This window comes from Rhipicephalus sanguineus, chromosome 1, assembly GCF_013339695.2.
Source record: "Rhipicephalus sanguineus isolate Rsan-2018 chromosome 1, BIME_Rsan_1.4, whole genome shotgun sequence".
Classification (NCBI taxonomy): domain Eukaryota; kingdom Metazoa; phylum Arthropoda; class Arachnida; order Ixodida; family Ixodidae; genus Rhipicephalus; species Rhipicephalus sanguineus.
The window spans coordinates 161,359,873-161,377,487 of NC_051176.1; the positions used below are offsets into that span (position 1 = coordinate 161,359,873).

At 49.2% G+C, this 17,615-nt stretch overlaps 2 protein-coding genes across 6 annotated transcripts in view; one reads left to right on the top strand and one right to left on the bottom strand.

Annotated features, from left to right (window-relative positions):
- The window catches only part of LOC119401386 (protein transport protein Sec24A), a 651,765-nt gene that overhangs the window by 304,082 nt on the left and 330,068 nt on the right, over positions 1-17,615 (top strand). The gene's annotated exons all lie outside the window — the stretch shown is intronic.
- Positions 14,412-17,615, bottom strand: part of LOC119401340 (elongation of very long chain fatty acids protein 6) — a 118,615-nt gene continuing 115,411 nt past the window's right edge. For 3 of the 5 annotated variants that reach the window (XM_037668079.2, XM_037668064.2, XM_037668095.2), the window contains one exon: positions 14,412-16,322. In XM_037668079.2, the coding sequence (XP_037524007.1) occupies positions 15,446-16,291 (846 nt within the window). In that variant the 5' untranslated portion in view covers positions 16,292-16,322 and the 3' untranslated portion in view covers positions 14,412-15,445. The remainder of the gene's footprint in view (positions 16,323-17,615) is intronic. The other 2 variants (XM_037668102.2, XM_049417401.1) reach the window with 1 other exon arrangement.

The window sequence follows — 17,615 nt, forward strand, 5'->3', positions numbered from 1 at the left end:
CGAAGAAAGAAGGTGGCCACGTCACATTTGGTGTAGGTACGTGGATTCCCGGTACCAACCTGGACCTTCGCTCCCGGAAACTCCCCCCGGTTCGTGACCACATCGCCAACATGGCCGAAGAGACCCCTCTCCAGTCTAGACCTTCGGGCAGTCCACGTCACCTGCGGCGCCGTGTATCGCCAGCGAGATCCACCCATCTTCACCGGCTCAGGTGACTCGGACGTGGAAGAATGGCTCTCGAAATACGAACGTGTGAGTGCCAGCAACAAATGGGACGACCAAGTGAAGCTTGGTTATGTCCAGTTCTACCTTGCGGACATCGCCCAGCTGTGGTATAACAACCACGAGAGCCATAGGCGTGCGCAGGGTTCCCCACCAGGGGGGCAGAGCTTCATCGCAGCGCCCCCCCCCCCACCCTACTAAGTCAATGTATGGGGCAGATTTTGCGCCCCCCCCCCTCTTAGGTGACTAGAATGGTCAATGTACGGGGCAGATTTTGCGCCCCCCTCTTAGGTGATTAGGGGGCGGCGGCCGCCCCCCCTGACCCCCCCCCCCCCCTGTGCGCACGCCTATGACGAGAGCGACATTCATACTTGGTCCGTCTTTAGGACTTCATGAGCAGTTACGGACGTCTCCGGTCGGCCATCGGCTCGCAAGCTTCGGGCAGAGCATCGCTTGCGTTAACGCGCGCAGCAACCCGGCGAGAACTTCACGGGCTACATTGAGAATGTGTGCTGAACCTCTGCAACCGCGTGAACTCTACCATAACCAAAGAGGAGAAGATCAAGCACATCCTGAAGGGCATCGAGGACGATGCTTTTCAGATGCTCCTCGCAAGGAATCCCACCACAGTCGCTGCACTGGTCTCTTTGTGTCAGAGCTTTGACGAGTTGCGTCGGCAGCGCTCGATCGCGCGCCAAGCCCTCGCGACGACCGACACGCTATCGAGCTTGCACGTTACTGCTCGCCCTGCCGATCAGCAGCCGCTGCTATCCACCCATCAAGGAGATTATCCGCCAAGAGGTAGCGCGTCAGCTTCTCACGAACGAGCCGGCGCAGACTTTGGCCCCTGACCTTAAGCACGTCATTCGGACCCAAATTGCTGAGCACCTACCATGTATACCCCGCACCTTCACCAAATGTGACGTGGTTTATTGACGCGTCTTCAGGGAATGTCGACAGACGTCAAGAGTAGGACGAATTGTATAGCGCGAACAGGGTACTTGGACAGACAGAAAAAACGAGGACGGGCGCTAACTTCCAACTGATTTTATTAAGCAGAAACGAATGTCAGGGAAATAATGAAGGAAAGAATACAAATTTAAGATTTAAAGCAAACTGTATTAAAAACAAAGGTTACATGTCGTTCTTCTGGCTGCCCTGCGGTCCGTCCCAGTTCGTGCCTCGAAGCTCACTGCCTTGCCAGGAGGCTCCGGCCTGGCTCCTCCGTCGAAATGGGCCTTTTGTCCCCACGGGGACCACACCCCTGCAGGCAGCACTCAACACAGAATTCGCGGAATGCGCTCGTAAAAAGCCGTGAGTTCGAACGTCTCAAGTTTCGGTGGCGCGTCGCACAGGAAACAAACACTGCCACACGCAGGGTTCGAAAACGAAAGGAGGTACACACACACGGAGCGGCAGTGCTCCGACACTGACACGAACATTTATATATGGCACAAAATGCAAAAGATGAACATGTGACAGACAGGGGCGTAGCCAGAAATTTTTTTCGGGGGGGGGTTCAACCATACTTTATGTATGTTCGTGCGTGCGTTTGTATGTGTGCGTGTATATATACGCAAGCAAAACTGAAAAATTCGGGGGGGGTTTGAACCCCCCCAACCCACCCCCTTGGCTACGCCCCTGGTGACAGAGGATGCGCTAAGCGAAAAACGTTAAGGCAGACGCTGCGCAATCAAAACCAAACAAAACAAAACAATATATGAAAAAACAAACTAGCAAGAGTAGGGCGTCGGAGAGTGGCGGGCGCCAAGCAGCCAAAATCCGGGCAAGCGTGAGCTAGTGTCCCCTGCTACTATTGACAATGCGGCTTGCTTGCTTGCTAGCTTGCTCGTGTGCTTCGTCGTCGTCCCCTCTTCACTACTACACACACACACACACACACACACACACACACACACCACACACACACACACACACACACACACACACACACACACACACACACACATATATATATATATATATATATATATATATATATATATATATATATATATATATATATATATATATATATATATATATATATATATATATATATATATATATATATATATATGCACGCCGCACCGGGTATAAACCATATTCTTCGGAGGTCTCGAAGAGCGGAACTTCCGATTTTGGTATTTGGTATATACAGTTTGTTGATCCTGAGCACGGACTCAACAGCCCAAGAGATACGACGACAAATGAAAGAAGAGCAAGCAGTGCAGCCTGGTGCAGCGACGCACATTGCTCGACGCGTGCGTGGCTCTCTCTCTGTGCCTCGCACGCTCAGGAGGTTTCCTGTCATTTCTGAGTTTTGCCTGCGAGGAAGGAAAGTTTCGCGGTGACAACACGCGGCGTGTCGGGTCGCGCGCCGTTCCTGTCATCACGCACGGACCGCAAGTTGCGCCTCCTCGCTCATAAATTGCCCGTAGCGTTGGGTAATATCTTTGCAGCATTTCGTAGGAGTCTACATGACGGCTCGCTGTACGCGATCGTTCGCGATGTGCGTGTGGATGACGACGTTTGAACGTCACTTCTCGTCGTCGCCGTCTCGAAAAACACGAGACATGGCGTCGACAAGGCCGAAGCCTTCCCTCCAGTGGTGCAGTGTGTGTGCAGTGTGCCAGTTTTGCTTTCTTCGCAGTGAGATAAGACTGAAATGTGGGTCGACAAAGGCTTTATGCGTCCACATTACGCATACTGTGTAACACGTATGAGAGGAAAGTCTTGTTAACATTCGCTACGTATTATACCTGTGCCACACGGACAACGCTTTTATCTTGGGCCTTAAGTTTCTTAATGTCATTATTTTAAATGCGTGTAACATTTCTTCAGCAACTTCAGAGCCAAGAACCAACCAGGGTAGCGAACCGCGAGTGAAGTCAGTGCAGCGAATGCGTGCAACGAATAAAAACAACTAAAAATACTTTCACGGCGGTACTATAGACCTCTACCGAAGTCCGATGCTCTAGACATTACGCCACAGGTGCTTGCTTAGGGACACTGAAGCAGTTTTCAATTCTCGAATTTATTGGCAATTCGGAATATTTACCTCTTATAACATGACTGCGTGTTTTTTTTTTCTTTTTTCGCGATATTGAATCGAACAATAACAGCCCATGGCGCTCACGGAGCTTACGTGTGGAGGATGTGAGAGAGACAGGCACGTAGGCAAGGGGGGGGGGGGGGGGGGGGGGGGGGGCCCGGGCCCCCCGGGCCCCCCCCCCCCCGAAATTTTTCCAGCCCTCTGTATTCCCAGGCAACTTTTTTTTTGTTTTTGCCATGGAAAGATTGTCTTTCAAACAATTAGGCCTTGGGCCCCCCCCGAAAAAAAATCCTGGCTACGTGCCTGGAGAGAGAGAAACATAGAAGAGTGACGTCATCGAGGGGGACGCGCAAGATCACTGCATTGTTTTGCGCCTTTAGCTGCTGCCAATGGAAGCGTCAGTAGTGGGGTTCGCATGGATTGTTTACCGCCGCACCATCCTGTTCCCGCAGTATTCAGATCACCGGTGGCATTTATACAGCGCCATGTTGAAGCTGACTTACCCTTCCGAGTCCTGCGCGGCATTTGGCTGCAATAGCACGTACGGTCGCGATAAAGCCTCATTTTACTAATTTCCTCAAGATCAGAAGATGGCTGCAATGTGGGTCATTGCTGTTAAGAGCAAAATCTTCAAACCTACAAAAGCAAGTTCACTATGCCCGAAGTATTTCCGAGACAGCGACTACGAGCGAATCCCGTCTGGAATGCAGTCGCTGTGCTTGACTGTGAAGTATGCGCGACTGAACCGCGACGCGGCCCCTTCTGTATTTTAGCACAAGAAGAGGATCTCGCCCCCACCAACACTTGCCTTCACGAAACGAAGAAAAACTGAGGTACCGCCTCTGATCAGCGGTTTTGCGTGCAGAGCGGTGAGTTGCGGCAGGGACCGCTGCATGCGGCAGCTCTATTGAGCGCCGCCTCGCTTCCGCTAACGCTCTTGTCTAGCGTTACGAAAAGACGTAACGATAAACAGTTACTGAGATTATACGTCCAACATGTTGTTCGTGGTGTGCATTTGACTCGATTTTGCCAGTGTCCGTGGTTTGGCCCTGTCACTGCGGGGTCAGTAACATACTTTGCCGCTTGGCAGTGCCTTCGGCGTTATGACTTCGTTCATGCCACTATACTGCCATAACTAGGACCGTCAGCAGCGGGCGCACTTCTTTTTTAAACGAGAATTAGTGCTCCTTGGGAGCAGCAATGTTAATGTTCAAAAAAGAAGACCCGAAATAATTGACAAGGAATGCGCGATTCGAACTAACGCCATCGAAGCCCCGAGCGGTCCACGGTGCGTTAGCCCGCTGCGCCACGAAACATGAACAGCGGGAGTGATTAATAGGCTGAATTTACTCGTTAACACGCTGGTTAGACGTTATCGTCTGGATGAGACGCTATACAGACTTTCTTCCGCAAAACGCTCACTCTGAATTGCTATCGAACGCGTTCCGGATTGCGTGCTTTGACATGGGTACATTCCATCGTGCTTTTGTTCCGGTCAGATCCAGTCGGCCACGATATATTAGGCTGTCGATTGCATCGTCATGTCGAATGAAATCAACCTATTAGAAACCGGATGGTTGTAGCCGTGTAACAGCGACCGTGCTCGAAAATACTGATCAGAAAATAAAAGCAGAGCGCAAGAAAGACAGGACAAGAAGACGGGAAGGACGCTGTCCCCCTCTTCTTGTCTCTCTTGTCCTGTGTTTTTGCGCTCTGCTTTTACTTTAAGACAATGAACCAACTCTCACCCAGCAAAGCATTTTATTATATTAGTCAGAGCTTGGCTTGATCGACAAAGAAAGTGGCTATGCCACGCCAATATTACGCGAGCAACTTCAGTCGAGCCCGACTCCGGTCATATTTTTCGATCAAGATCGAGAATTGCCTCTGCTACGCGGTGCAGCAACAACTCATATGTTGGTGGAGACGACAGCCTATAATCACCACCGAGACGTTCAATCACGATCTAATTCAACTTAATCCAAGGTCCAAGGCAGGGCCGTAGCCAGAATTTTTTTTTTTTTTTGGGGGGGGGGGGGGGGGGGTTCAACCATACCTTATTTATGTGTGCGTGTATATATGCGCAAGCAAAACTGAAAATTTTCGGGGGGATGGGGGGGGGGTTGAATCCCCCCCCCCCCTTTGGCTGCGCCCCTGGTCCAAGGTGTTCATGTAGCAGCACCTGATGCAGATAAAGCAGTGGTACGGATCGACCGTGATCCCTGCCTGTGTGACAAGTGTGATAACAGTAAATTGGTGACCCCCCTAGCCACGAATTAAAATATTTTCAACCTGTGCTTATTGCGGGTGAAGGCATACCGAGTTGGGGCGCGCTTTCCTTTGCCGAAGCTACTTGCTGGTCCTGGTGATCTTTCGAATTGGACACAAGCCTGTGACGAAGCCTTCACTACACTGTGCCATCTACTTACTTCGCCGCCAGTTCTGCGCCATTACGACCCGACTGCACACGAACGCCAGTGGCGACGGCCTTGGTGCAGTATGCGCACAACGCAAGCCCAGTTTTTGAGATTATATTTTCGCCCGTGCTAGCCGCGCCCTCGCAAAGGCGGAAGCAAACTACTCGGCTACCAAAGAGGAGGGCCTCGCGATTGTGTGGGCGTTAAAGGGACACTAAAGGGAAACAATGAACGGGTTTAGATTGATAAGCTGTACTTTGAGAACTCTAATGTTAATTTCACCATCATAGGTTTATTAATAGAGAAGAAAATCAAGGTCAAAGTTTCATTATTAAATTTCTCTACCAGCGGATCGACCACGCACATCTTACTGCCAAACAGTGAGCGCGCATGGTGAATCATTCAATACCAACTTCCTTCACTCCTGCCGCAAGACCTCGGACTCCTCCATGGTGCCTTACTCAACCAAATATCAACATTACAGTACCTGGCGTCCAGAAAAAAAACGGATTTGTCGTCACTGGCACTTAAACATCTCACTTTACTTCTCTTATACGAAAAGTACCTGACTCCATACACATCTACACTTACGGATGTGTCCTACCGAACAGCTCAACCGGAGCAGTCGTGATATCAAGGTTGGTTACGACAATTAAATTCAATACGTCTGACGCAACAACATCGACGGCGGCAGAACTGGCAGCCCTTCGTAAAGCGTTACAATCCGCCAATGACCAGCGGATGCACAAGTGGACTATTTTCTGCGACTCGAAGGCGGCACTGCAGTCTCTACTGTCAGCTTTACGCCGCGGGCCGCACGAACAGCTGGTACTAGAGACAGCAGGGGATATACACCACCTAACTGAGAAAGGACATCAAATCACTTTTCATTGGTTACCCAGTCACTGCGGAATCATCGGCAATGAACGGGCCGATCATGCTGCCCGCTCAGCCCACGCAGAAGACCATGAACTACTACTACCGCTTTCTAGGACCGACGCTGCACGGAAGCTCCGTTTGCATGCTCGCCAACGCACCACGTCACAATAGAATGAGCCACACTTAAAACATGCTCGACTGCACTCATTTGACCCTACCTTAAGTCTTCAAGTCCCATCGAGGCTGCGCCGAGCAGACGCGACCCTTTTGTGTAGGCTGTGGTTGGGCGTTGCGTTTACCAACGCCTATGCTTTCCGCATTGGGATGGCCGACACCGCAGCCTGTGACCACTGTGGCAACGCAGAAACAATTGTACATATTTCTTGCGACTGCCCTCAGTACAGTGCACAGCGACTATCTCTTTGCAACGCGCTGAAAAAGTTGGATGGCCGACCTTTGTCGGAGGAAAGAATTCAACACCATCGCTTAAGACGCAACGTCGCAGAAGAAGGCCGAGCAAGCGCTGCTGCGCTTCTTGCGATCGACCGGCCTTTCTGAACGACTGTAACCAGAACGCCCTTCCTGTGTGTGTTGTTTTTTATCCTGCGTGTGTGTATGTGCATTTCTTTTAACACGAAAGTGTTTTATGCCGGGGTCCACCAAGACTTGAGTGACGTATTTCCGTCATGGAAATGACGTCGAAAAAATTTACACGATCAGATGGCAAAACAAAATGTTCCGTCAACGGGCATCGAACCCACGACCACTCGGTCCGTAACAGCAGATGCCGGGCACGCTATCTACTGCGCCACGGTCACTTTTTTTTTTTCTTTATTGTTCTGCGCCACAGTCACAGACTCTGGAGGCTTTACAAACGCGCCTTTTATATCTACCACTCTCCCGGTCGGCGGGGTGGTGTTGCCCTCTGGGAGCGGTAAAGTAAAGTAATTCGTCATTACTGTGCCCTCCGCGATTAACACCTGCAACGCGTTACACGTCCGTCCCGTTCGGCGCGTTTTCAATAGAAGTTCAACTTTGTCCATGCCTTAACACCGCGAGGTGGCGATCTAAGTCCAAGCGTCGTAAAAGCGTCGGCCTCGCTCATAGCATCGCGCTAATCCAAACAAAAAATAGCTTTGCGACGCGCGCCTGCCTCACCTGGCTGTTACACCGCGTTCCCCGCTCATGCGCTCGCCCCGAGAAAAATCGCGGCCGGGGGTCGGCACGACACGCTTTGCGTCTCCCTCTAGTCCGGCCGTGGTGTTCAATCACATTCTAACATGCCGCGGGATGGTGACCAAGTTCTGCGTCCAATATGCGACGCTCTTCTGGCTATCACACCTCGTTCTCCGATTACGCTTTCACCGTTAACTACTGCAGCTACCACAAGGTTTTGTGTAATCATTATTTTCGCGCGTTTCCTCGCTTACCAAGCGTCTGCTCGCGGCAAGCGTGGTGATCGTGGAATTTGGAAAGCGCAATTTATTAATACAAGAGAAATCGTTTTTTTCTCTTTCGCCCCTATTTGTACGGCCAGACTTTCGACGTGGTGACTGACCATCACACACTCTGTTGGTTGGCTTCCCTAGAAGATCCTTCTGGTCGCCTTGGAAGTTGGGCTGTTCCCCTACAATAACTTGACATACGCTTCGTCCTCCGATTCGGGCGAAATCATTCTGACGCGCATGCGTTTTCGCGATCACCCGTGAAATCCGGTCAAGAGTGCAGCTCAAGAGTTGACTTTCCCCTGGCTGGCTCTAAGAGTCGCAGGCATGTCATCTGAACAGCGAAATGGCTCTGGGATTGCCCCTCTTGAATGTTTTCTGCACCTCTTCAATTTCTGCATACCCACATGCCCTTTGCCTCCAAGCCACGCATTTCGCAACAGGGAAGCACTATTATGCCGTCGCAAATGGCAAACGGATGGCGTAAATGGCTGCTCGTCACACCCAACCACATGTGATCCGATGTCTGCGCATATTTTCATGCTGAACCGCTACATGCTCACGCTGGTGCCCTCAAAACGTATCAGCGGCTCTGCCAACGTCACTACTTGAGGACTATGTACACCTTTGTGCGTAAATACATTTGCTCCTGTTCCTTGTGTGAACGACGAAAGACATTTCCTCGTTCATCCGGTCTGCTACAGCCTTTACCATGTCCTGGGTGTGTCCATATAAGAACGAACACGACGTCCCGGTTACCATTCTCGATTTTGATGAAAGTTACTCCACACGCAGGTTTTTGACCCGGAACAATGACTTCAAAGTTCGTGTTGAAAAAAAAAAGTACAAATTTTGGCCCCAAAAGCACTTTTCCGCCAAACTCGCGATTTCTGAACTTTGAGCGCACATATCGAAAAAAAAAAACAACAAAAAACGGTGCACTTCTTGGTCACAATATTTATTCCAGTCTAAGAACAAGCGAAATCGAATCTCACGATTATTTTACTTTTCTTTTCTGTTGAATGAATCTTGAGGATAGAAATCACAAACATGTATACGCCACAAAATACCTGCATTTCAGGAATTTATTTCTGCAGCAAACTAAAACTGAGGATAATAAAACTTGGTACAAACTGACTTTGACATTTTAACTTTTTCTTGAAAAGAATTCGTGGTTTTCGCATGCACCGTTATACTTCGAAATTGTTCTGAAACTAATGTGGTTTACCAAAAACGTACAAGTTTCAAAATAGTTTTCTCAAAGAGGCCATTTTTAATTTTTAAAAGAATCTATCTGATTGAAGTCAAGAACATTGTCTACGATCCTGCTGAAGGAAACGTTGCCTTATTTGAGTTGCTAACAAGTTATATAATGCATCAAATGTGACGAACTCAGCCCAGTGACCGCGCCTTTCGTTGTGTACTGCAAATCGGATACAAGTTGTTCGAAATAATTGTACGCGACATAAGCAAGAAGCAGCTGTACCAAGACAACAAATCCGCAGCCAGGTTGCATGGTGCGCCAAGCTCTGTCTTGTGATCAGCCACTTGGCACACTTGAGTAGACGACCCGTAGCGGCGGCCGCGCTTATAGAATCTGCGACCTCTCACATAACCAGTGCCGCTTCGAAAACGACGCTCAGAGGGCGAATGAGATAAGGAATATATCACTGTGAAAAGCAAAAGCTGTTAATGACCAACAAGGTCCATATTATACAACGAAAACATTGCCGGCAATTTTGCAGTGAGCGTCTTCAGTACAGCATGCACGCATGTATTTCTTCCTCTCTGCATGCGATATGCCCGAAGCCGCAAGATATCGCAATAAACGCGCGGCTCGTGTTGACTATCCTGTCTGCGGACACATAGAAATACAATATTGTATCCGTGGTACTTTCATAGAGCAAAGGGCTTGGTCGCAAGTCTGTTAACAGCTGGCTGAAACCAGTGTTCTGGCAGTATAAAGCCACATATGCAGTTTGAGTTGTTCGACCTGCAGCGTGAGCATGTATACGATAGCTTCCTTTAAATGCCACAGGCTTGCTTTCTCTGCCATATGCTGCTGATAGAGTGGGCCTAGTTATTTTTAGGCCATCAGAAAAAAGAAAGCTAGCGACATATATGTGCGCAGCACTGGATGCGGATTAGCTGCGGATGGCCCGCTTTGCAACTTCCAGGCATGGATCACCCCCACTTTGGTGTGCAATCAGCGCCGCCGAAAAATCTTCGCGCTGGTTCAGGCGCACATTAAAGCGGTGGAGTTAAAGAGGACTTTAACTATGTTTCTAAGTCGTAGGCGCAATAACCCTGTTAAGCGTCCTCCAAGTGTTTTTATTTGTTTGACACCTGCGGTATAAATTGGAGGTTAAAATATTATTAGGTGTACTGCAGAAGAGCGTATTACGACCATCCCATTAAAAACAAAATCAATAAAAGTAACTATCGTTCGGCCGGAGTGCTATACCTGCCGTCCTTTAATTTAATCGATTCACCTTATTTCCCTGATACGCCAAGCAATCGGCAAAAAGCAGCGATAATTCCATAACAGCTTTACGGGCGTTTTGACCTATCGTGTGATACAAAATGAAAAAGGGTGCCATCGACACTTTAGTACATAAAAGGGAGAAATTTGAGCCTTTACAGGGACACTACGAGAAAATGAATTTCGAATGTACTATAATTACCCTTCCACAAGAGCCAAGAACGCCACTGTCACCGCTGAAAGCGGCTTGGTAAGACCGAAAAGACGCAAAAAAGGAAGCGCCTTGGAGTTGCCGCACCAGCGAACCATCACATCGTGGATTTTACAGCGCCTTCCTAGTTAATTACTTGTCGGCGAAAATGGACTACTTTGTGAGCTAAAGGAGCCAGAGGGTGGCGCGTTTCGGAAATACGTACCGGAGCCAACGAACGTGGTCCAAATGCGGAAATATATTTTGAAATCCATGACGTCACACTGACGTACCAGTAGGGGTGCCATGGCGCTGAATTGGAAAAATCAAGTTCTTGCTTTGACCCTTTTAACATTCAATTTATTATCGTGAAACTAACAATACAGTTTTTAGAGACTATGAGTTCAAAGTGACTTCGGTGTTTCTCTTCAGTGTAACACTAAATAGATACATTCGCCAGACGCCTAACGACAGGAGTAGCCAAGCCTCTTGAGCCGTGCCAGTATAAAAGCAGTTTTAGAAGGAAATTAGGTATTTTTTAAACACACAAGACCAGGGGCGTAGGCAGAAATTTTTTTCGGGGGGGGGGGGGGGCACCTTCTTGATCTGTAGTGGGGACGAGCAGGCAGATGTGGTCGAGTGTCATTTTCTGCTCTGTATGCTATGGAAAAAAAAAGTTTCGGGGGGGGGGGGGGGGGGGCACGGGCCCGGTGTGCCCTAACGTGGCTACGCCCCTGCACAAGACACCTGAAATCGTGTGTAGACACGTCCTCGCTGAAAGCAGCTCTTGTTCGAATCGCTGAACCAAAAAATTGTCTCACTACTCGGCGCGCACAAAAAATCCCGCAATAGACAAAACAGTGAGATCATTTTCTCTGCAGCGAGAGAGAGAGAGGCGACGACACCAGCGTTCCCGAGCGCCCTGCCGAAAGCGGCCGCGAGGTGGCCTACACTGGCGCCGACGAAGGGCACAATATCACCCTGCATTGATATACGTATAGACGCAGCGCGAAGAGAAGAAGCGTCAACTTACACTGCATTACCAAGTAGTGCTTTTTGGTACATCACCTTCGTATCCCGTGTGGCGCAAGCGTGCAAGTCGACCACACAGAAGAAAACATGAACCCTCGAACACTACGCTAACGTTGAGCATCAATCTTTAAAGAATGGCTATCCTTACATAAAAAAAAAGCTGACGTTTTTTGCATACTGTACACTTTTCCTTTTCTAGTCTTTTCATAAACAGCTCATCTGATATAAGTTTTCCATATCGCAGAGCTGACTTCATCACTAACTATTAATCTCTGTCTCTCTCTTCAACGTAGCTATCGCCTCTTCATTTGCTTCTTTTAGCAACTCATTTGTAGCGTATGCTGAAACATTTTGCTGTGCCAAAAAGAAAAAAAAATTCTTACGTTTTCTTTCCGAGAATTCGTGCTTTATGCAAGTTGGCAGCGTCATAGTACGAGACACATTTACACTGCATTACCAAGCAGTGCTTTTTGATACATCACCTTCGTATCCCGTGTGGCAAATGGAGACACAAAGTGTGTCGCCATTTGCCACACTTTGGGCCCGCTCTGGCTTTGCCGCGAAAGTTCGGCTTAACCAGAATGTGCGACTAAACGGGTACATCCGACCTTGCCTGACAGCGTTTTATGTTACGCTTACATTACCGCCTACGGAAATCAATCAAGCGTCTCGAAAGGCTAAAGCCTTATAATATCTTCTAAACAGGCACGTAGGCAAGGGGGGGGGGGAGGCGAAATTCGTCCAGCCTTCTATATTCCCGAGCTTTTTTTTTTTTCCTTTTTGCCATGGAAAGACTTTCTTTCGAACAATTAGGCCTTGCCCCCCCCCCCCCCCCCCCTCCTCAAAAAAAAAAAAAAAAAAAAAACTCCTGGCTACGTGCATGCTTCTAAATAATGTTCGGGACGCGTTCAATCGATAAGTGGGCTACGTATACAGTCAAGACTCCCGAGAAGTGGCCGTCAATTAATGCGAGAGGTTGTAATGAGCTTTGTACGGGGGCCCCCATCTGAAAATCAATCGAAGATTGTTGATAGGCAGTCGTGCACTAAACAATGGTACGCAATTTTGCTTTGAAAAGTGGGCTACAACCAAGTTTTCCTGGAAGGAGATGGCTGGTCACATGATGTTTTCTACCTTTTTGTGTGCGCTGAAAGCAGGACAACTAAACACGTACAGTAATTGCACCAGCAACGCTCACGTTGAAGCACTTATTTGCCGACTCGGACAGCGTCAGCTCTCGGGTAGACCTGACGCACAGAAATAGTGCCATTCACTTGTTACATTTTGGTCTACCGCAGCACTTCACCACCGTTACGCTGTCAGACTTGGTATGCCGCACTTTATATTTGAAAGGTTGTAGCGGCGACGCTACATGCCACATTGCCGGTATTCATGACACGCATGGGTGTGCGCACGAAGGGGGCAGAGGAGGCGCCCCCCCCCCCACCCTAATGACCTAAAGTGGGGGGGGGGGGGGTGCGCAAAGTTTGCCCCATAGTGTTACTTAGTCGGACCTGCCGCGTAATTGTTTAAAGAGCAGGGGTATGGCTTCCAGATCTTTGGAGATAGTGGGGGACAAAGACCTCTGATGTTGCATTCCAAGAACTGTTTACTTCCAGTCTTTACCCTCGGAAAGCCAGGAAAGGCGGTCCATTGTGAGAAGCAAGTCTACGCTTCATTTTTTCCTCTATTGTGAAGCATGTAGTCTATAGCACTCGACAAACGGGGGGGGGGGGGGTTATGATGGCACTTTGCCCCCTCCCCCTCGATGGGGAACCCTGCGATTTTTCGACGTCGATGGATCTCAATGAAATTCGCTGGGTACGTTCATTTGCACGTTTCCGTCGTTTATGCCAAATTACAGGCTTGAGAAATGCGCAGATTGTTTGCAAATGAATTTTAAAGATTGTCTGCAAACGCCCTCCTGGCTTCCCACAATTATTGGCAACATTGCGTCTGTGACGTCAGTATTGGGAAGGCGGCGGAAGTGACGCAGCCGAGGGCACCGATAACTTCGGCGCTTCGGCCGCTACAGCGAGCGCCTGCTGTGCACAAGGCGACAGACAGCGTTGGTTTGGCCGGCGCTTCGCTGGTCGTCCCGGCTGTCACAGTTTTCATACTCGGCGCCAGCGTGACCGGCATGCCTTGCACGACTTCCGGTTCGTTCGTAACAACATCTACGTCATACGTAGACAGCACACTCGGTTGGGTTTCGGTTTCGGTGTTGCGCTTTTTTGCTTATTTAAAATTATTCTCCAATTTGCCGAGTATTTCTGCTATCGGGCCCGTAACAGGAGAGTCTCAGGAACATAAAAGCACCATTACTTTGACATGGCCAAAAAATCGCCGGAGTTGGCCTTTAAGCGACCTGTACAGAGCTGGGGTAAATGTTGGTCTTTACTGAGCAGTCATCTGATGGTGACCAGTTGATAGTTTGCAACGATAAACAAAGAGTTATAGTTTGCAACTGAAATATCGTTATGACATACTTGCCATACACTAAGAGTTCAAAAGAACTAAACTTACCGAAGCACGCCACTACATAACCACGCGAGCGACCAAGCTGCAGGTTCTGGACATCATACGAGATTATATTCCAAACAGGACTTCGCTGAGCTCCTTCCGTTCTTCTTCCTTGTTTCCTTAAGGAAAGAATAGCCGTCCAGGCCAGCGCTACAAGAGCCATAAGTATGAAACTGAACGCACTTTTATTGTCTCAAGAAGAAAAAAACAAGTTAAAAATTTCTCGTCGATCACAAGAATGGAGACAAACAAACAAAGACTATTGGAGAAAAGGCACTACTCGTCGTCCATGGCCACAGACTTGTGGCCTGCTGTCACCGTGGAGGTTTAACAGCGTGTGCGTTTATATTAGAACAATACGCTACACGATTAGCCTTTCTATCGCGCCAGTTCAAAGCCGGCAGAGAGTGGGTAGTCGTACAAGCCGTCGTTATTGCACCCGCTATCTTGGCAATCCAGCCGCAACAACAAAAAGAAAATCTAACTGCTAACCACGTTAAACTGCCTCACGTCGTTGTGCGTACAGTGTTGTGACGCGAAAATTGTGCTTTGGGAAGCACCCTGTGTGTAAAGTTTCTTTGATCGCCTAAGACGTCATTAGGGGCAGACTGGTACCCATCAAGAGCACTCGCGCCCAGAGCGGTCTCCAGCGCTACGAAGGTGGGGGCACTAGTCTACTCATTGAGCAACGTGTCCCTACACTATGGCTCATCGGCATTGCACAGGTATGTGCGACGTCAATACTGTAAATTCCATTCTAAGAAGGTACTGGTTATCGCTGGGCTCTCCGAAACATGAACATTGGCCGCGGAAGTGTAATCCCAAAGAAAGCGGGACGATAACACGGCGACATAACAAACAGGAAAAAAAAAAGAAAGCGTCCGTTGAAATCTCGGTCACCACTCGCCAACACAAACTCGTCGACAAAGCAACCTGATTTACATAAACGCACACCGCGATTCGTTGAAGCTGTGTGATTGGAATGAGTCCGTTGCCGGGTGACCGCAGTTGCGAGGCAGCCGAGGGCAACAACAGCAAAAAGGAAAACGCGCAAAGCGTGTGCAGCAACAACGCAAATGGAAAGAGTGTGCACGTGTCTCGACTGTCCTGACATCGCATCGCACGCGCGTCTGGCAGCGTGGGGGTTGTCTTCGAGAGAGCGCCCGAAGAGAGCACCGTGAGGAGGCAGGTGGCGGCCACTCAGTCGGCCTTGACGGCGTTCTTGCGCTTCGGCTTGAGGTAAGCACCGTAAAAGAACACCGCGAACAGGATGAAGTAGGACAGGTACATGAACATGGCAAGCAGAGCAGTCCACTCCGAAATGGCGCACGATGCGGAGCCGCGCTTGTTTGTGAAGAATCCCAGGCCAGTGACGTAGGCGCCCATGAGCATCTGCACGATCTGCAGAGTGGTGATGCAGACGCCAATCACACGTGGCATGCGCACATGGAACGAGCGCAGCGCGAAGTACGAGTACATGAGCGAGTGGACTACGTAGTTCATGACGACGTACCAGCGCGCGGGCGCGATATGCTGCTGGTAGAAGTACCAGGAGAACATGAGCACCGTGATGTGATGGTACCAGTGGAGAAAGATGAGCTCCTTCTTGCGCAGTATGATGAACACCGTGTCGCCCAGCTCGGGGACCTTGCTCAGAACGAACATCCACGTCCAGAAGCCCGAAACGCGGTCGTACTCGATGTACGAGTTGTTGCACACCGAGTGAAAGAAGCCGAACTCGCGCAGCACGTGGATAAGCTCGGGGATGGTGCGACAGGCCCCCACCACGCTGAACACGGAAAGAAGCACGTTCCAGGCCTGCAGCGGCCGCGTCAGCTTGAAGGCCGGCCTCTGGGCCATGAACGCCTGGCCACCGAACACCACGAGCATGTAGAGGCCCACCCAGTAGACGGACGTGTGCCAGTTTCGGTTCATCCACAACCGGTTCTGGTCCTTGTCGAAGTTCACCTCGAAGTCGAACTCGAACGAATAGTTTGGTTTGATGTTGAGCAGGTTCAGCGGGGCCTCTACGCCGACGCCTCCCATGGTGTGGCCGGTGCTGCTTCACGAGGCGCTGCTGCGAGAGAAAAAGGACGGCATATAGCACAAGTCCAAAAATAACCCAATAATGTACAAAAGCGCACCTGTATGAGGCCGTGTTACATCTACGAAACACCAAAAACGACTCCATTCCGATTTGCGCTTGGAATTATGCGCGGCCACGTTCGGCGCATCATGTACGCACGCATGTTTGAATGTTATGAACGTGACGGGGCCGAATCAGTCGCGCAGCTGACACAGATACACCCAACAGCGCCTACACTGAGGTTTCCCGTCGGAGCGCGGTCTCAACGGCATCCTGCGTAGAGGCACAGCGCGCAAACGCGCTTCGGGTACTGACTTCCGATTACATGCACCTTGCCTAGATGCGTTAGTCTGAATCAAACATGCCTCGTTGTCATGCTACCCGATGGCTCTCTCAAGCTGCTTAAATTAAAATTACATCACAGAGTGTCCTTTCACCATGCCAGTTACGAAACTCATTTCCGAACTCCAAAGTATCAGTCAAGAATGTTAATCAACTCTCCAATGAACGAAACGTACATCCACTACTGGTGTGATGCTTCAAACAGGAAGCATCGCACCTTTAATAGCATGACGCAGCAAACTATTGCGCGCATTGTACAGCGCAGATAAAGTGACCTGAGTGCACAAATTAACCTTCAAATGTTAAGCGTACGAACAGGTTTTCACGCATCACTACCTAGCGCCCACTCAAATGGCTAATTCATACAGTTGAACTAAGCAGATTATACAGCGTATACAATTTTTTAACCAGAAAGTATAAAAAACAAACACAAGACATACAGCACATTCAGAGCACCCTTTAATATAAAACATTATCCGATAGGAGAGAAGATTTAATCCGTTTTTACGAAGTACACGCAGTATACCTTACTCCAAAAGCGGTAGACTATCTGCCTGTAACAACCATCCGTGGAATACGCCAATGTTCAGCATGCATAGTTATGTGAAGTAGGATTAATTCGTAAATTTTCTATGGCACGTACGTGACGGTCATTTTGAATTATATCTGATCTATACGCTATTAATAGGTGACGTTCATAAAAAGACGCAGCTGCTTTGTGGCTTTATACTTCACAAGTAATACAGACGTGTTCCCTTTTTACGGTATAGAACCGCACTTAAACGTTGCGTGTCTCTTTCCGAGACGTGGGCTCCATCTGCTGCCAGCTTCAATGCTTCCCCATCATTGACAACAAATCGGGAGAATAAGTAAGTTCTGCAGCTTCACGTATGAAAACCACGATATGATTATGAAGCACGCCGTAATGGGGGACTCCGGCTT